At 38.5% G+C, this 19925-nt stretch overlaps 1 protein-coding gene across 1 annotated transcript in view; it reads right to left on the bottom strand.

Annotated features, from left to right (window-relative positions):
• Nucleotides 1-19249, bottom strand: part of MAP3K3 (mitogen-activated protein kinase kinase kinase 3) — a 101575-nt gene extending 82326 nt beyond the window's left edge. Inside the window, exon 1 of the mRNA XM_036756874.1 lies at nucleotides 18903-19249. Coding sequence (XP_036612769.1) covers nucleotides 18903-18906 — 4 coding nt within the window. The 5' untranslated portion in view covers nucleotides 18907-19249. The remainder of the gene's footprint in view (nucleotides 1-18902) is intronic.
• Between the last annotated feature and the right edge of the window lie 676 nt (nucleotides 19250-19925).

Raw genomic sequence — 19925 nt, 5'->3', positions numbered from 1 at the left:
AAGAAGAGAAGTAAAAGAGCTGCCTATTTTAGACATTTCTTCCTGACTTCTTGACTTAACATGATTCATAGAGACTTCATTTGAAAAGAAAAAAGGGCTTAAGGAATACCTTATAATACCGATAAGTACCATTTGTATGTTATTTTAGATGAGCAAAGTGCTTTATATACATCTCATATGATCCTCACAACAACCCTATGGGGAAGTATCATCCTTTTTACAGACAGAGAAACGGGATCGCAAGGAATTCATAATCTCATGGTAAGAACAGAGAAAAAAAATACAATCTGTGTATTTAAACCTAATAGGACGACGCACAGAATAGGAAGCATAACAAATGCACGGAAGTCTAGGTGATACAAGAACACACAAGGTGGTAGGTGAGTCCAGGATGAGCTACCTTATGATAGCTCTATTAGAGACAGATTTTGAGGAGGTAGGTGGTCTGCTGTAGCTTAAGGATTTGAGGAAAAGGAGAAGGTAAGATTAAATAAGGATGAAAAGCAGGTGTGTCCTTAGCAAGGGTTGGATACCAGAAGGGATCAGAGCAGTTGGGAAAGGGAATTTGGTATAACACTATGAAGTTCAAATATTCAGGAATTTTTACTTAATTCATTGGTTACTGGTTACTATTAGTGAGATCTCAGGAATGTAATATGATTGGTTGATATGTTTGGAAATACTTCACGTATTATATAGAAATGAGGAGAAAAATGATTTTACCATAAGTAAGGCAAAGGTTACAGCATTGAGGCTAGAAGTAGCATATGAAAGGAAAACATTAGAAAGAGTACTTCAGGACTTAGGACACAGGATGGAAGCTGGTGTTATCAGTGGTGATATGGAAACTGAACAGGGAAAGTCATAGAACCACAGAATTTCGGTGTTGGAAGGCACCTCAATGGCCATCTAGTCCAACCCATAAATCAAAAGAATTCTTCCCATAATATGCTTGGGAAATCATAATACAACCTCTCTGCGTGAATAACTCCAAGAAGGAGAAATCCACTACCTCCAAAGACAGTCTTTCAATTTTTGTAGAGCTTTAATTAGTAGGAAGTTTTTCCTGACATCAAGCCCAAATTTGCCTCTCTCTATCCTTCGCTCATTACTCCTCTTTTTTGTCTTGTGGGGCCAAATAGTGTGAGTCTAACCCCTCTTTGACATGACCTTCAAATACTTGAAAGTAATCATGTACCCCCAATTCTTCCATCTGCAATATAAAAGCCCAAATTTCTTCAGCTTTTCTCAAATGATACAGACTCAAGTCCCTTCACTATCTTCGCTGCCCCCTTTGGATACTCTCTAGTTTACCAATTTCTTTCCCCATCTCTGCTGCCCAAAAATTCAGGTTTAAGGAGCTGAACCTTGCTCGTGGTCACATAAGACAGCAAGCATCACTCAAGACCCTCTGACTCCAGAGCTAGTGCTCTTGGAATAAATACCTACTTATTTCCTGGAAATTATATTTCTCTTACTGTAGCCCAAGACTTTTATTGGCTAACATATCACACACCTGACTAATACTGATTTTGCAGTTCTCCAGATCTTTTTTCTGATAACTGTTGCCTAACCAGGAATCCTCCCCCATCATGTACTTATGAAGTCAATATTTAATCTAAATGTAAGACTTTACATTTATCTTGCTTGAATTTCATCTTACTAGATTTAACATAATGAACTAGATAGTTTAGATATTGTTAACCTTTTTTCCTTTTTACTACTATGAATCTGACAAACATGAATATTTCTATATATAAGGGAAACAGAAAGATAAGACTATAAATAAAACCATAAATCTCCATTAGGCATAACTTTAGAGTTTTCTGTTTATTTCAATTTAACACAGTAGTTTCAAAACTGACTACATCTGTCTCCTTCAGAGTTTCCTTGTGCTCTCATTTATAGTATAATGATTCATTGACATCTTTATTTTAGTATCACTTTACCAGGCTCCTTATTAATTCCCCAGTCCTCTCCATAACTCTCTCCTTCAAAAAAGAATAAAAGCCCTCCCTTAAAACAAAAAAGCACAGTTATATAGCACACATATACATATTAGCCATGTCTAAAAATATGTCTCATTCTGCACCATGCTCTCAGCTAAAAGGTGGAAAGTACTCATTAGTTTTCTGCAGTCTCAACTGATTATTACATTGATCAGAGTTCTTAAGCCTCTCGGGATTATTTTATTTACGTTATAGTTACTATAAATTGTTCTCTTAGTTCTGCTCACTTCACATTAGTTCATAAAGTCCTTCCAGGTTTCTCTGACACTGTCCCTTTGTCATTTCTTAGAATGTAATAAAATCATTACATTCATATACACTAATTTGTTCAGCCATTCCCAAATTAATGGAAACCATTTTGTTTCCAGTTCTTTTGCCACAACAAAAACTGCTGCTATGAATATTTTCAGACATATGGATCCTCACTCTCTTTTATCTCTTTGGGATATAAGCCTACTTTTTTTTTAAGCATAGACACATTTTTATTCTTTTTTCCCCCAGTTCCAAGTACTCGCCCTCCTTCCACCCTTCCCCCATGCACTGAGAGGCAAGAAATACAATATCCATTATACATACGAAGTCATGTATAACATATTCCCACATTTAGCCATGTTTCAAAAAGAAAAATAAAGAGAATAAAACATTCTTCATTCTATATTCTGAGTCCATCGGTTCTCTATCTGGAAGTAGATAGCATATTTTATCATGAATCCTTTGGAATTGTAGTGGAGCATTGTATCAATCAGTTACTAAATCTTTGACAATTGCTGTTACTATGTAAATTCTTCTGGTTCTGCTCAAGTCACTTTTCAACAGTTCTTAAGTCTTACCAGATTTTTTCTGAAATGATCTCCTTCATCATTTCTTATAGCACAACAGTATTCTATCACTTTCACATATAATAACTTGGGGCAGCAAAGTGGTGGAGTGGATAGAGTGGCAGGCCTGGAGTCAGGAAGATGAGTTCAAATCTGAACTCAGACCCTTACTAGTTGTATAACTCCGGGCAAGTCACTTCACCCTTTTTGCCTCAGTTCCTCATTTGCCAAGAAAACCCAAATGAGGTCACGAAGAGTCAGACATGACTGAAAAACAACACCATGTCTTACTCGACTATTCCCCAATTGATGGGCACCCCCTCAGTTTCTAATTCTTTGCCACCACAAAAAAGCTGCTATAAATATTTTTGTACACATGTGTCCCTTTCCTCTTTCTTTGATCTTCTTGGGGTACAGCCCCTACCAGCAGTATTGCTGTTTCAAGGGGTATGCACACATTAATTGCTTTTGGGGCACACTTCCAACCGTTTTCCAGAATAGTTGGACTAGTTCACAGCTCCACCAACAATGAAGACTGGTAATAGTGTACCTGTTTTCCCTTATCTCCTCCTGCATTTGTCATTTTAGCTAATCTGAGAGGTATAAGATAGTATCTCAGAATTGTTTTAATTTGCACTTCTCTAATTTTATTAGTTATTTAGAGCATTTTTTCATATGACTATTGATAGCTTGGATTTTTTCTTCTGAATATTCATACCCCTTGACCATTTGTCAATTGGGGAATGGCTCTTAATTTGGCTCAGTTCCCTATATATTTGAGAAATGAGACCTTTATCCAAAAAACTGCTACAAAGATTTTCTTCCCAGTTGCCAGCATTTCTTCTAATTTTTGGCTACATTGGTTTTGTTTGTGAAAAAAACTTTTTAATTTTATGTAATCAAAATTATCCATTTTACCTCCTATAAACTTTTCTCTTATTTGGTCATGAACTCTTTCCCTTATCCACAGATCTGACAGGTGATTTCTTCAATATTCCACTATATATCACTCATTATATCTAAATCATGTACCCATTTTGAGCTTATTTTAGTAGAAGGTATGAGATGCTGGTCTATGCCTAGTTTCTGCCAGACTACTTTCCAATTTTCCCGATAGTTTTTATGGAATAGTTTGAGATCTAGTACTACTAGATCCCTCTCCTTCCCATTTTTTCCATCAATTCCCTTGATATTTTTGACCCTTTGCTTTTCCAGATGAATTCTGTGATTTTTTTCAAGCTCTATAAATTAATTCTTTGATAGTCTGACTGGTTTGGCACTGAATAAATTTAGGTACCATTGCCATTTTTATTATATTGGCTTGGCCTACATATGAGCAACTAATATTTCTCCAATTATTTACATCTATTTGTGTAAAGAATGTTTTGTAATTGTGTTCATATATTTCTTGTGTGTATATTCTGTCAGGTAAGATTCCCAAGTATTTTATATTTTCTATATTTACTTTAAATGGAATTTCTCTTCTATCTTCCTGCTGGATTTTTCTGGTAATATACAGAAGTACAAATGATTCATATGGGTTTATTTTATATCCTGCAACTTTGCTGAAATTGTTTCAATTAGTTTTTTAGTTGATTCTCTTGCATTCACTATGTAAACCATCATATTATCTGCAAAGCACAATAGTTTCATCAGTGCCTATGTTTATTTCTTCAATTTTTTTTTTGTTGTTATTGCTATAGTTAGCTTTTCTAATACAATACAAAATAGTAATGGTGACAATGGACATCTGTGCTTCACCCTTGATCTTAATGAAAAAGGTTCTAGCTTATCCCCATTCTAAGTATATGTTTGCTCTTAGTTTTACATAGATACTACTTAAAATTTAAGGAAAGCTCTGTTTATTCCTATGCTTTTTTTTTTAACAAGAATGCATGTTTTATTTTATAAAAAGTTTTTCTGCATCTATTAAAATAATCATGTTTTCTGATTTTTGTTATTAATATGGTCAATTATACCTATAGTTTTCAACTACTAAACCAACCCTATATTTCTGGTACAGTTTGTCACAGTGTGTAGTCTTTGTGATATATTGTTATAATCTTCTTGCTTGTATTTTATTTACATTTTTGCACCAAATATTCATTTGGGAAACTGGATTATTATTTTCTTTCTCTGTTTTGACTCTCCCTGGTTTAAATATCACAACCATATTTATGCTATAAAAGGAATTTGGTAGGATTCCTTTCTTACCCAGTTTTTCAAACAGTTTATGTAGTACTGGAATTCATTATTCTTTAAATGTTCAGTAGAATTCACTTATAAATCCATCTGGTTCTGGTGGGTTTTTTTTAGGGAGCTCATTTATGGTTTGTTCAATATCTTTTTCTATGATAAGGTTATTTAAGTATTCTATTTCCTCTTCTGTTAATCTAGATAATTTATATTTTTGTAAACATTCATCTACTTCATTTAAACTGCTAGTTTTACTGGCATAATTAGGCAAAATAGCTCCTAATAATTGCTTTTATTTCCTCTTCATTAGTTATGATTTATCCTTTTTCATTTTTTATGTTGACAATTTGGCTTTCTTCTTTTGAAAGTCAAATTAGTTGATGGTTTATCTATTTTGTTTATTTTTATTTTTTAAAAAAACAAGCTCCTAATTTTATTTAGTAGTTTAAAGAATTTTTTTAATTTTCAATTTTGTTAGTCTCTCCTTTGATTTTTTAGGACCTCTATTCTGTTTGATTGAGAGTTTTAAACTTGTTTTTCTAGTTATTTTAGTTTCATGCCTAATTTGTTGATCTGCTCTTTTTCTCTTCTCTTGATGAAAGAGTTTAGAGATATAAATTTTCCCTTAAGTACTGCTTTGGCTGTATCCTACAAAAATTGGTATGTTGTCTCATTGCTGTCATCATCTTTAATGAAATTATTGATTATTTCTATGATTTGTTCTTTGATCCAACCATTCTTTAGGATGATTATTTAGTTTCCAATTAATTTTTAATCTATGCTTCAAAGGCCCTTTATTGAATGTAATTTTTATTGCATTACAGTCAGAAAAAGATGCATTTAATATTTCTGCTTTTATGCTTTTGTTTGTGATGTTTTTATGCCTTAATACATGGTTGATTTTTGTAAAGCTGCCATACACAGCTGGGAATAGGTATATTCCTTTCTATTCCATTCAATAGTCTCCAGAGGGATATCATATCTAACTTTTCTAAAATTCTATTTATCTCTTTAACTTCTTTCTTGTTTATTTTGAGGTTAGATTTATCTAGACCTGAGAGGTATAAAGTGAGGTTCCTCACTAATACAGTTTTACTGCCTATTTCCCCCTGTAACTCATTTAATCTTTTCTTTTACATGCTATGCCATTTGGTGTACACACACATCTAGTTTCTCCAGATGAATTTTGATATTTTTTTCAAGCTCTACAGAGTAGTTCTGTAGTGGTTTGACTGGTAAGTCACTGGTAAAATTTCTTCATCTGTAAAATGAGGGGGTTAGACTAGAAAAAGGGTTCTTAACCTTTTTCACACGGACCCCTTTGGTAGACTAGGGAGGTCTATGGACCCTTTCTCAGAATGTTTTTAAATATAAAATAAAATAAATAAAATTACAAAGGAAATCAATTATACTGTTACCAAAATATTTTTTACAACCAAGTTCAAATACCCTAAACGAAGAACATCCAGACTAGATGGTCTCTATTCCTAACCAAGAAGTCGGGAGGTTAACCTCTCAGAAGGAGAAAGAAAGGGTAAATTTAGTAGTTGTTTATAAACAGATGTTAGTTAAAGAGCTGACTTCTCTAACCAGATGTATTATAGACAGGAAAAACTGAGGTGCAAAGTTAAATTCCGTAGGGCAACCTTATAGTAAAGAGCATTAAGAGGAGGAGAAGCTGGCAAAGGAGCAGTTGAGAGTATTAGAGAAGCTAAGAGAGTAATAACAGAAACTACAGCCAAAAGAAAGCAGTCAAGAAGGTGGCCAGTAGTGCTAAGTATGGTTCAGAGTTGTAAAGGCCTCCAGGAAGTTGTCAAAGACCACATTGAAGGCAGTTTTGGTAGAGTGACAGGTGCAAAAGCCAGCGTAAAAGGGATTTAGCAATAAGTACCAAAAGCTGAATTTTAAACAGTGAAAATAAGCAGTGAATTCAAGAACTTAAGAGATTAATAGGGCAGTAATTAGCAGATAAACTTAACTTTTTTTAAAAAGTCTAAAACTAGAGTATGCTTTAAGTTGCTTAAAGTAAAAAGAAGCAAGGAAAAAGTTCATCAGTCATTTAAGAAATAAGGATGCTAATTCTAACAGAAATATGAAAAGTAGAGGTTAGTGGAACAGGTGAGAAAGATTAGAGTTTGGATTTAGCAAATTATCTTAGGTAATTAGATGCAAAAAGATATCCATAAATATCTAAAAAGAGGGTTTTTCATACCATATCTTCCACCACCTAAAGAAGAATCAGTAGAGCAGCAGGAACTTTTATAAGTTCATTATATGCTTTACCATCCATCCATTCAGCAACTAGTTATGAAGCACCTATTCATGCAATAACACTGTGCTAGCTGCTAGAGAAAATATAAACAAATAACAAACAATAAACAAAACACCCGATCTCTAAGCTCAGGTGAGTCACATATATACTTATAACCTACTAGAGGAGTTTGCAATCCTCTTGACATTTGACAAGTTTCCTAGAGATGAGGATGCTTCCTTTATTTTTTGCATGGTAAGGAAAAACCCATAACTCTGTGGTTGTTCACAGGGGAGATACTTCTTTTGTTTCTTTATTTTCTGTTTCCTGTCTGGTTGGAGATTGCTAGGTAACCTATGCAGCTTTGGATAGAAGGGATAATTCAATCTAAAGGAGCTATCCCTTTTCCTCAAAACATATTAAGGTATATCCCACTTACTAAAATCACTGGCTGAAAATACAGAAATGCAGAAACTCCACATCCTCCAACAAAAACTGCTGTCCTAACAAGTTTGCTTATGATCCTGAAGGCATCCCTTTTTCCTAGCGAAAATCATTTTAATTTTTATTATAATTTAATTCTTTTTGGCTCAGTCCTACCAAAGCAAGCATGGCTTCATCAAGAATAGGTCATGCCAGATTAACTTCATTTCCATTTTTTGAAAGGATTACTAAACTAGTAAATGAGGGAAATGCCGTGGATATGGTTTATATAGATTTTAGCAAAGCTTCTGATAACTATCTTGTACTTATCTTGAGGAGTCAATGGAAAAATCTGAACTAGACAACATTACAATAAGATGAAGTCAGAACTGGTTTGGACAGATGGACTCAAAAAGAAAGTCGTTAATTGTTCGATGTCAATGTTGCAGGAATTCTCTATTGGAGAACCCCAGAGATCTGCACCTGGCTCTACGCTGTTTAACATTTTTATCGTTAACTTAGATAAAGGTACGGATGGCATGTTCAATCAATTTAACAGACACTAAATTGTGAGGGAAAGGATGATAGGATCTGAAAGAAACACCTGACTGAATCTAATAAAATGACATTTAAGAGATAAATGCAAGTCATATACACTTAGGTACAAAAAAAAATCAACTTTACCAGTACAAGCTGAGGGAGGCATGGTTAAAAAACAGCTGTTCTGGAGAGAAGGGGGAATGTTAGTGGACTGAAAAGACCATGAGTCAGCACTGTTATGGGATCTTAAAAATCAAATATGATCTTGGGCTGCGCTGAGAAGCACAGTTTTCCAGAACAGGGAGCTGATAGTTCCATTATACTTCACTCTTGTCAGACTTCATCTAAAGTTCTGGGCACCACAGTTTAAGAACATTAGTAAGCTCTAACAAGTCCAGAAATCATACAAGATTGTGAAGAGTTTTGAATCCATGACATGTGAGGATGAGTTGAAGAAACCTGGGAATTTTTAGCCTGGAGAAAAAAAGATTCAGGGGGAACATAATAACCATCTTCAAGTATCTAAAGGACTGTCATTCAGAAATGGAAATAGACTTGTTCTGTTTGGCCCCAGAAGACAGAACCTGCAGTAATGGGTAGAAGCTACAAAGAGGCAAATTTAGGCTACATGCCAGGAAAACCTTAAGAAGTAGAGCCGCCCAAAAATGGAATAACCCGCTTCAAGAGGTAGCGGGTTCTCCTTGCTGGAGGTTCTCAAGCTGTGGCTGTATGGCCAAACATTTGTTTGGTATGTAATAGCAGGGATTTCTTTCATACATGGGTTGGACTACTTGGCTACTAAGGTCCCTTACCAGCTCTCGAATTCTGTAATTCTATGATATATGCATAAACAAGGTAAAATTTAAGTCAGCCCATGTATAATCTTAAAGCAGGAGAGTGGTCAGAGTTTCCTAATATAGATGTTGTGTGCATTACTGCATCTGAATGTGAAGTGTACAAACTTGAATTTAAACAATCTCTGTGTAGAAGTCCCAGTGTCATTAATTTTAGTAAGGGTAATAAGTAGATTCTTCCCCTACCCATGGAACTTGCTAAAAACTGAGGAAATAGCAGTTACAGATAACCTTCTGAACTTGTCAGCAATTATATGTGAATTTAATTGTCTTGAGTTTGTTATTGTCTCTACAGTATACTTACACAAACCGTTTTATGAAAAGTGAGAAGCACAACTAGTTTTTTTGTTTTGTTTTTGGTTTTGTTTAAAAAAATAAAAGGAGGGGGAATATCCATAAATAAAGTTTGGAAACCACTGATCTAACCAAACCACTTCCTTTTCCACATGAAGACACAATTCCCTAGCAGTAAAGTAACCTGGTCAACGTCACTAGGCTTTGCGCAGTCTTTCTCTTCATCATAGTTCATACAATCCTATTACCTTTACCTTTTCTGTTTCTGGATAAATATTCTCTTTGGAGTAACTGCGATAGGGATAATGATGCCGAACCCAAAGTCAAGAAGATCTGAGTTCAAAGTTCAGACAGTTATCAGCTGTGTGATCCTGGACAAGTCACTTAACCTGTCTGTCTCAATTTCCTAATCTGTAAAATGAGGAAAATAACAACACCTACCTTCCAGGGGGCTAACGGTTTTAAATGTGAATAGAGGAGATTGTATTTGATCCCAGAAGTGATAAGGAGCCACTGGAGTTTACTGAGCGGAGAATAACATGGTCCATCAGACCTGTGCTTTAGAATTGGCGCTTTGGCAGCTGTGTGGAGGATGGACTTCTTAAGACTCAGAGACTGGAGGCAGGGCGACCAAGTGTAACAGTAAAGGTGAAAGGTGAGAAGGGCTTAAACTAGGCTGGCAGCTATGCACAGAGAGAAAAGGGGATGAATGTAAGATACTGTATTGGTGGCTCAGGCAAAACTTGGTAACTGACTAATATGAGGGTTGAGAGTGTGTAAGGAGTCTAGGATGACTTGAAATTTCAAAGTTGGGTGACTAGAAAGATGGTGATATCCTTAACTGAAACGGGAAAATTAGGAAGAGAAGTTAGGGAATACATTTTTTCAGTCAGACAACCGATAAACATTTATTAAGGGCCAACTGTGTGCCAGGCATTATACTAAGCACTGGGAAAACAAAAAGAGACCACAGACAGTCCCTAACCTCAATTAGCTCAGCAGTCTTATGGGGAGACAACAAGCAACTATGTACAAGTAAGCTATGTGGAGGATCAATAGAAAAATAATTAAAAGAAAGAAGGCATTAGAATTAAGATAGGTAGGAATATATGAAAGATCTGTGATTTCATTACTGTGGGGAATTCCCAGGGTGATACCTCCTTCTACCAGCCATCTAAGACTTACTTAGTAACTCCTAAGTTCTAGGGAACTTCCAGAAGCTCAGCATTTTAAGCCAAGTTAGAATGGTCAGAATCCAAGACTCATGAACATTCAATAATAATAATTTAAAATAAAATAACATACCAAAGCCATCACTTCTGGAGATGGACTAACATACACTACTACCATTTCTACTATTTAAAAAATTAACCTAAAAGCAAAGGATTCTACAATGATCCACATACATGGGTTCTAATTGCTCTTCAAAGGACTGACATTAGACTTTACAATTTTCTACCCCAGGACCATGCCTGTTTGTTTTTTTTAAATAAGAAATCTAAAAATGAAAATGCCAGAAATTTCATGACACAGCATAGCAGATCAAGAGTGAATAAATCTTATAAGGGTGGGGAACCTGTGGCCTCAAGGCTACATGTGGCCCTCTAGGTCCTCAAGTACGGCCCTCTAGATTCAGTCAGAGGGCTGCAGCTGTGGCCTCAAGGCTGCAGGTTCCCCACCCCGGTACTTCACTAAAACAAAAGGCAGTTTCCAGCGTTCTTTGAAAGGGTATTCAGAGATAGTTCTCATGACTACCACTGAGAGACTGCTCAAATCTCAGCCAAACTCTCAGGAATCAGGTTGAGACTAGTCCAAATGGGGAAATTCTTAAGTTTGCAGGGACCTCCAGGATTTAGACAGGTCCTAGTTATCCATGGTTCATATTGGTTTCAATCTTAACCCAAGTTGTTTGACCAGAAACAGTCACTCCTTGGGGATAGGGAAAATTAAAGGTCCATTTAATTCACAGAACAATTTCAGACTGTCATTATTCTTCAGTAGTACTGAGATTCAGTTTCCCTGGGCAATTATTTCTAGCTCTAAACATGCATTCCTGAATTAATTTCAAATGGTAACAGCAGTTCTTGTCACTTTGAAGACTAAAATTAGAAGAAACTTTTGGTACACCCAAGGGAAAAACTATACAATTCCAGACTTTAGAATCACAATATCAAAGCCAAAATGAAGTACCTTCCAAAGTCCAAACATTTAATGTTGGAGTTTCTACTATCAACAATTAACAAACATTTTAAAATGCCTACCATGTGCATGGTATCAGATGGTGGATATACAAAGACAAAAAACAGTCCCTCCTCTTAAGGAACTTATACGCTGTCAGGAGAGATAATGTGTACACAAATAAATATCTACAGAAAAACAAAATAAATACACAATAGTTTAGGGAGGGAGAGTACTAGCAGTTGAGAAGGAGGAGGGTGGAAATAAGAAGTGCTTGAGTTGAGTGTTGAAGAAAGTAAGAGATTCTATGAGGAAGAGGTGAGTAGGGAGAAGACTCCAGGCAGGAGGGTGGCCACTACAAAGGCATGGAAACAAGAGAAGTGCCAAGTGTGAAACACTGGGAAAGCCAATCTGGCTAGACCAAAGGATGCTTCAAGGGGCATGATGCATAATGCAACTAGGAAGGTAGGTTGGAAAAGGATTATGATGCTTTTTAGGAATATCACTTTGGCAACTATGCGATGGATAGATGGAGAGGGAAGAAAATTGAGGCAGGTGGACCAAATGGGACAATATTTCAATAGAGTTGAGGTGATCAGAGTCTGAATTAAAATGGTGGCCAAAAGAACAAAAAGAAGGGGTTGGATTTGGGAAACGTGGAGGTAGAAATGGCACGATTTGGCAACTGACTGGATATGAAGCAAGTAGGTGGCACAATGAATAGAGAGCTGGGCCTGTGATCAGGAAAACTTGAATTCAAATACAACCTCAGACACTAGCTTTGTGACCATGGACAAGTAACTTGGCCTCTGTCTGCCTCATTTTTTCAACTACAAAATGAATATGATAATATATCCCAATTTTCTACCCCAGGACCCAAGTTTGTTGTGAGGATCAAATGAAATAATATTTGTAAAGTGCTTAACACAGTATCTGGAACTCAGTAGGTCAATAATAATAACTAGTATTTATATGGAGCCTACTATGTGCCAGGCACTGTGCTATATAAAGGCTAGCTATTTTGTTATATGTAGGATGAGTGAGAAATTTATGATTATGACAAGGTTGCAAACATGAAATACTAGAAGCATCGTGTTGTACTTAACAGAAATAGAGAAATTCTAAAGAGGACTGGTTTAAGAGAAAGAGGGCAGAGAAAAAGAATGAGTTCTGTTTTGAACAGGTTGAATTTAAGATGTCTATGGGACATCCAGTCTGAAATGTCCAACAAGCTCAAATTTACACTACCATTATAGTAATGCAGGTCTGAAACACAGAGAAGAGGCTGGGGCTGTATATAAAGATCTGTGAGTCATCTACAGAGAGATGATAATTAAATTAGGAACTTGCTAGAGCTGACAGCAGTAAATAAAATCTGACTTATTTTCATTACTAACTCCAGTCCTCAACTTAGATCTAGAGCTCAGAGAAGCTCTGGGAAACAAGGGGCAACCTCAAAACAGAAGTATAGACAAGGAACATACCATCAAGTTCTCTAACAAGAATCAATTTTACTTTTTTCCCCACTGGGCTAGAATTAAGCAAAAACAGCAGCAACAGCAATTGGAACTGCTGATCTCTGATCATACACTGATGTTCACTAGAACTCAAACATATAAAAATCAAATAAAATTGGCAAGTAAAGCAGACCTCAGTCCAGAAATTGGAACTTTCATTATTCACATCACTGAAATGGAAATTTATCATCTTTACTAACTATGATCTATTAAGTATCCATATCTATTCATGGCACTTTACTAGGAAAAGCACAATGCAAATTACATAATCACTGCCCTCTAGAAGTCACCTTCAGCTTATATGTATGTATGCATATGTATATATAAATGTGTGTATATAAATATATGTAGTCAATTAGTTGCCAAATATTATCTCCACTTATTATTTTATAATAACAAAGCAGTGGCTAAGAAAGTCAGGTTGGTTTGAAAGGACAAAATACTGGCATTGTCAGAATTCTGAATATAGGTTATTAATTCAACTTTGCTATTATATTGCTATCAATGGACAAATTATTATCCATTTATTACCCACTCCTCTCTGTGCGGTATGTACAAGATATAATACAAAGAAGATACAAGGTAACCTTAGAAGGAAAGGCACTAACCCATCAGGAGGTAGGAAGGAGATTAGGAAAGACTTTCTGCAAAACAATCTGAACTGAGTATTGAAGGACTTAAGGGATTCCAAAAGGTGGAGGTGAAGAGGGAAAGTATTCCAGGCATGGGAAACAGCCAATGCAAAGGCACAAAGACCAGAAACAGGATTTGGATTATAATATGTGAGGAAGAGGCAACAGGTCAGCATGGCTGGACTACAGAGTATGTGGACAGGAAATAATGTACAAGAAAACTGGAAAACTATTAAGGAGGCAGGTTGTAAAGAGCTTTAAGTGCCAGATAAATGTTTACCTTTGATCCCCTAAAAAGGCAAGAGGAGTTTATTGAATAGTTAGACTCGCACTCTAACAAAAATCACTATTGAAGTGATATGCGACTGTAGAGGATGGATTCTAGTGGGGGAGAGATGTGAGACAGGGACATCATCAAACAGGAGGCTACCGCAATAGTCCAAGTGAGTAGTAATGAAAGCCTCGACTAGAATGGTGTGTGAGTGGAGAAAAGGGAAAATATGATATGAGAGATATTAAAAAGGGAGAAAAGACAAGATTTAGAAAGATTTGTGGCTTGATGGAGTACAGGGCTTAGCGTCAGAAAGACCTGAGTTCAAATTTGACCTCAGACACTTACTAGCTGTGTGACCTCGAGCAAGTCACTTGATCAGTTTGCCTCAGTCTCCATGCCTGAAAATGAGGATAGCACCTACCTCCTAGGTTATTGTGAGGAACAAAGGAGATAATTGTAGAGCGCTTAGCACACTACCTGAGACACTGTAAGCACTATATAATGTTAGCTATTATTATTATATGTGGGATGACAGAATGAAGAGTAGAGGATGACAATGAGGTTGAGAACCTAGGAAAACGGAAAGATTCCACTTCCAACAGAAATCAGGAAATTCAGAAGAGATTTGGGTTTGGGGGAAAGATAATAATAAGTTCTGTTTCGGACATGTACTTGAGATGAAGAGATATCCAGTTAAAAATACCCAATAGCTAGTTTGTGACATGACTGGAACTTAGACTAAGGCTAGATATGTAGATATCAAAATCATCCTCATAGCAATTATAAATAAACCTATGGAAATTGAGGTCACCAAGTGAGAGAATGTAGAAATAAACGGGAAGAGCACCCAGGACAGAGCCTTGGGTCGGCTGATCTCTGATCGTATACTCTCCTGTCCTCAAGGCTCTACACTTAAGAGATGTAGCATACCATAGCTGAAAATCCACCAAAGGAGAGAAAGCAGGAGAGCTAAAAGAGAACAATGTCATGAAAACCAAGAGTGGAGGGAATACAGAAGGAAAGGGTGATCAACAGTCAAAAGCTAAGAGAGAGTTCAGCAAGGATAATGATCAAGAACAGGCCACTGAATGTGGCAATTAAGAGATTGGTTGGTAATTTTGGAAAAAGCAGTTTCAGTTAATTAATTTTGGAAGTCAGAATTCAGAGATTTAAAAAGATGAGAAGAGAGGAAGTGGGACACTGAGTGTATATAGCTTTTTCCAAGGAGTTTGGCTAAGAAGAGGATAGACATAGGATGACAAATGATAGCAGAAATAGTAGAATTACACACATTTAAAATAGTAACTTCATGAAAACAAGACATTTCTATTTCAGGAGACATTTTAAAAAATGACTTATAGTGCAACATATCCAAAATGTGGTCAGTTGCAAAAGCATTGCCTCTGATCTAGCTGTTAAGAAGCTACAGACCTCAAGTATTTCATATTATTGGCTTATTACTTTATCCACAGGAAGAAAGCTTTTCTAGAACATTAAAATATTGGTTCACAAAGTGAACCAAAAGATTAAGAACTTTTCCTTGTTTTTACTATAGCTCCTATAAAATAGGAAACTTTCTGAGAGCAAGAGGGCAGTTTTGTTTATTTAAATATCAGGCATCAATCACTGAGGCCCTCCTACTGGTACTCTCACAGACCTTTCTCCAGAGTGCTACAGTTACCTCAAAGGTAAAGTCTAGAAAGGACAAGACCTTCCCCTGAAATGCTATCACATGGGGACAGTAAGCAATGACAGAGTTCAAAGTCAAACTACTATGGTTATTTAGCTTCAAATTATACTGACAAAAAATATGGGATGTCCCAAAAGTCTTAGTAACACTTTTTAACTTTAATAGCCTAAACAGCCAATGGCAGTTTCATACAAGATTTTTTTTAATTTTTGAAGTAGAGCAGCTCTGTCTTCCATTTTTAGTATGTTATCATATGTAACAAATATTGTGTATCTACACAAGTTATAGGGAAGACTGAAAAACAAAAGAGTACTTCAGTATTTTGATGATCAGTATTTGGTGATCTTACTGGTATGGTCACTCCCTCCAGTGATACAGATCTTGAGCCATTTAGGCCTCCTCATCTCGTGTCTCTGGTGCATGTGCTGCCATAAATTATTCCACAGATGGACAACTCAACATTCTAGGAGTCTTCTTCTAGGTCTCCTGACATTATGTGGGCAGCACTGGGAAATTACAGGGACTGTCTATTATCTCTCATTCTCTCTACACGACCAGCCCACCTCCTTTTCCTGGTTATATACCTCTTCAATATTTTTATGTTGCTTCTGGAACACAATTCTTCATTGGTGGTATGCTGCAGCCTGCTTATTTCTATGATTAGTCTGTCCACTGACCTTTGAATGAACTACAATTTTAAAGAAGCGAGGTGGTACAGTAGATATAATGATAGATGTGGATTCAAGAAGACCTGAGTTCAAATTCTGCCTCAGATACTTTCAAATTATGTAACTCTGGGGCAAATCACTTAACTCCTCTCAAGCTCAATCTCCTCACTTGTAAAATGAAGGAATTCTACTTCATGGCTGTTTTCAGTTCTAAAATCTATAATCCTTTGATTCTTCAAAGATCATAGTATTCTATGATTCACAACCACATAACATCACCGGAAGAATATCAGTGTTAAAAAGATGAGATTTTGTGTTGCAGCAAAGCTTGAGGTCATTAAAAGCACTGTATGATTTCCTAAATGAAATCTAGCCTATCCTCTTTCTCCTATTCAATTCAGGGCACAATACGATGTTCATCTGCAATCTGTCCAAGATACAGGTAATGATGAGTAATAATAAAAACGACTTTTATTAAGAACTATTCCTGAGCATCTAATTTAATCTTGTGCCCTAACAAGAAGACGACAACAAAAAACAAGTCCAGGAGATAAAAAGGAAACACGTATCTTAACTCCAGTAAGAATGTGATTTTGTTCTACAGGACATCATTGACAAACTGAAGGCAGTATGGTTCTGTCTGGGAGTCAATACATGCATAGGTTCTTGGCTGGTTCTGCGACTAATCCCTTGAGTGATCTTGGATCACTCTGGTCCTCAGTTTCCTCATTTGTAAAATGTCATGGCTGGACTAGGTAAATGTTAATATCCTTGCCATTTCTAAACATTCTCCTATTCTCTGTTTGGAAAACTCTACTGTCTTTGACCCTTTCAATGTAGATTTTCTTCCTTTATTAAACTATGTATCAAGATAACAGTAATATAAAAGTGAAGTATATTTGAAAAATAGTAGTATTGCAATGGATTTCAAACAATTAGTTAGGTTCAATATAATTCAAATCAACTTTTATCAAGTGACTACCACGACATACAAAACCGTGGTAGGGCCTGGGGTATACAAAGACCAAAAAACCCACAAACAAACCCCTAAACAGTTCCTGCCCTCCCTGGAGTTTACATTCTACTGGTTACCAGAAAGGATAGAAAATATTTTCATAAAGCTTATGATTATGTGTGCAATACATTGGAAACACTTCCCAGAATATGGCTTTGCAGCAGAATTTGCAAATATCATAAAAGAAATTAGAGAAATCATCCTTTTGTGAGGTGAATATTTAGTACCATCCAAAATGTTATAGTAATAATAGTAATAACTAGCATTTACATAGATGCTCTACATATATATATATATATATATCACATGGTAATATATAATAGGGCTATTTTGTGTAATAGCATAATAGTGTTATTACAGCTCACTATTACATATAGCTATATAGAGCATTATACATAATTTTTATATTTATATTTTTTGGAGGGGGGAGGGCAGGGCAATTGGGGTTAAGTGACTTGCCCAAGGTCACACTGCTAGTAAGTGTGTCAATTGTCTGAGGCTGCATTTGAACTCAGGTCCTTCAGACTCCAGGGCCGGGCGCTCTACTCTCTTGGTCACCTAGTTGCCGCTACATTTATTTATTATTTAGATAACGTGTTATCTATATAACATCCTTTTAGGGTTTGCAAAGCGCTGCACACGTTATCTTCATTCAATTAAGAAACTGAATAAAAAATCGAGACAAAAGTCATGAATATAAAACGCTGCAGCTTGATAAGAAGTGATAAGCAATTTATAAATGAAAAACCCTGACCATTAAGGATTTTCTAACCTTAACCACTATTTGGAAAAACAAAACAAAACGTGTTTTCAAAGCCTCCTTCCACGGTACTTTCTGCAACACTAATTAGTTTGAAAACACTGCTTCGCGCAAGCATCTCTGGAATGTAACTTTCCTTAAATCATTTATCTTACATTTGTTGGTTGGTTTGTTTGTTTTCTTAAAGTCAGAACTCATTAGAAGGGCTTTTGCAATAAAAACTTATCCATCTCAAATACCCCGTAAAGAGCGAGAGAAGCCTCAGCCTGTCCCTGTCCCTTCCTCCTCCCTCCCAGGCTGCCTTCTGCACCAGGGACAGAGAAAGATCGAGCCCCGGGAACAAGCCAGCTTGAGCGAGCCAAGGGAAGGAAATGACACAGGCGGGGCAGGCGGGGAGAGGCACAAACCAAGGAAAAGACACCGCAGCAGCTGGGCCTGCACCGGGGCCAGGCCGAGCCCGCCCCCCCTCCCAGGCTTCGGGGCTCCCCCTCCTCCGCCCCGCTCGCCCCGGAGATGCCGGGGACCCCAGCTTCCTTCCTCTACCCCCCACCGCGGGCGCCCCTTTCCTGAGACCTTCCCGCCGAACGGCCCCGGAAGGAGCTGCCGCGGGGGGCGCCAAGGAGGCTCCTCCGCGGGGCCGGGGCCTCCCCTCCGGGGACGGGCGGGCGGAGCTGGGGGCCCCCGCCCCGGGAGGCTGCAGCGGGCGGGGCGCGGGACCCCGGGCCCGGCCCCCCGGGATCCACTCCTGGGCCCGCAGCGGGGCGGGGCACAGCCGACACTCACTCATGGTGGCGGAGACGGCGGCCGCCGCCGCGGGATCAGCTCCTCGACTCCGGGGTGTCACCTCCGCAGCCGGGGCTGCATGCCGAGGGCTGCGGGCCTGGTTCCGGGCAGGGGGTGCGGGCGGCGCTCAAGGCCCCCGCCACATCCCCCGGCTCCGGCTCCGGCTCCGGCTCCGGCCGGGCGCTGGGGCATGGGCGGGTCGGCCCGCTACATCCCAGACCGGACCCAGCCCAGCCCGGCCCGTTCCCTCAGCCAGTCTCCGTCGGTCCGTCCGGCTGCAGTTCTCCACCTCAGGAACGCTCCGAAAAAACAAACCGCTGGTCGCGCAGCTCGCCCCGCTGTCCGTCAATCACAAGCTGGTCAGCCAACCCCAGCCTTCCGCTTGGCCATAGCACCCACCCCCATCCCTCCAATAGCCAATCGAGGAGAGCAGACCCTCCCCCTCCCTTCTCTTCTCTTCTCTTCCCTACCCAGTGCCCATATTCTCCACAGCAAGCTAATCCTCAGCCCTGCACTACGAGCTCAATCCCGCCTACTCTATTTGCCAATAGCAGAAGAGGAAACTCCTGGATGAGCCCACCTCCCTCCTGCCAATCTTCGACACAGCTCCAGTATTCCTCCGTGAGGAGCCAATCTCAGAGAAGGGCCGGACGTCCGCCCCATCTCTCTACCTATCGGTGGAGTGGTTGCCAGTTCCAATCACTGACCCGGTCTCTGAGGCTCCGCCCACATTCCCGCAGCCTGTCACTCAGGAGAGCTCTGACTGGCTTTGGCTGGTGCCACTGTTGCTGACTCTTTTCGGCGTTGGGTTCAGTCTCGGCGCGTCTTGGGGAAAAGTAGTTGCCAGGGGCCGCCTTTTCGCTCCAGTTTCCCGGGTATTCCAACGCTTTCTCCGGAGGTTCCAGTGTTTTCCGAGGGCGGCACCCTGCCCCTCCTCCCCCTTCCCCTGCTCCGAAGCTCACTCGGGCTGCGTAACGGACGGGGGCGGGTCCCGCTTCCCCAATCGCTCTCCCCTTCTGTGCC

The sequence above is a fragment of the Trichosurus vulpecula genome, chromosome 4 (assembly GCF_011100635.1).
Source record: "Trichosurus vulpecula isolate mTriVul1 chromosome 4, mTriVul1.pri, whole genome shotgun sequence".
Taxonomy (NCBI): domain Eukaryota; kingdom Metazoa; phylum Chordata; class Mammalia; order Diprotodontia; family Phalangeridae; genus Trichosurus; species Trichosurus vulpecula.
This window is presented reverse-complemented; position numbering and strand designations above follow the sequence as displayed.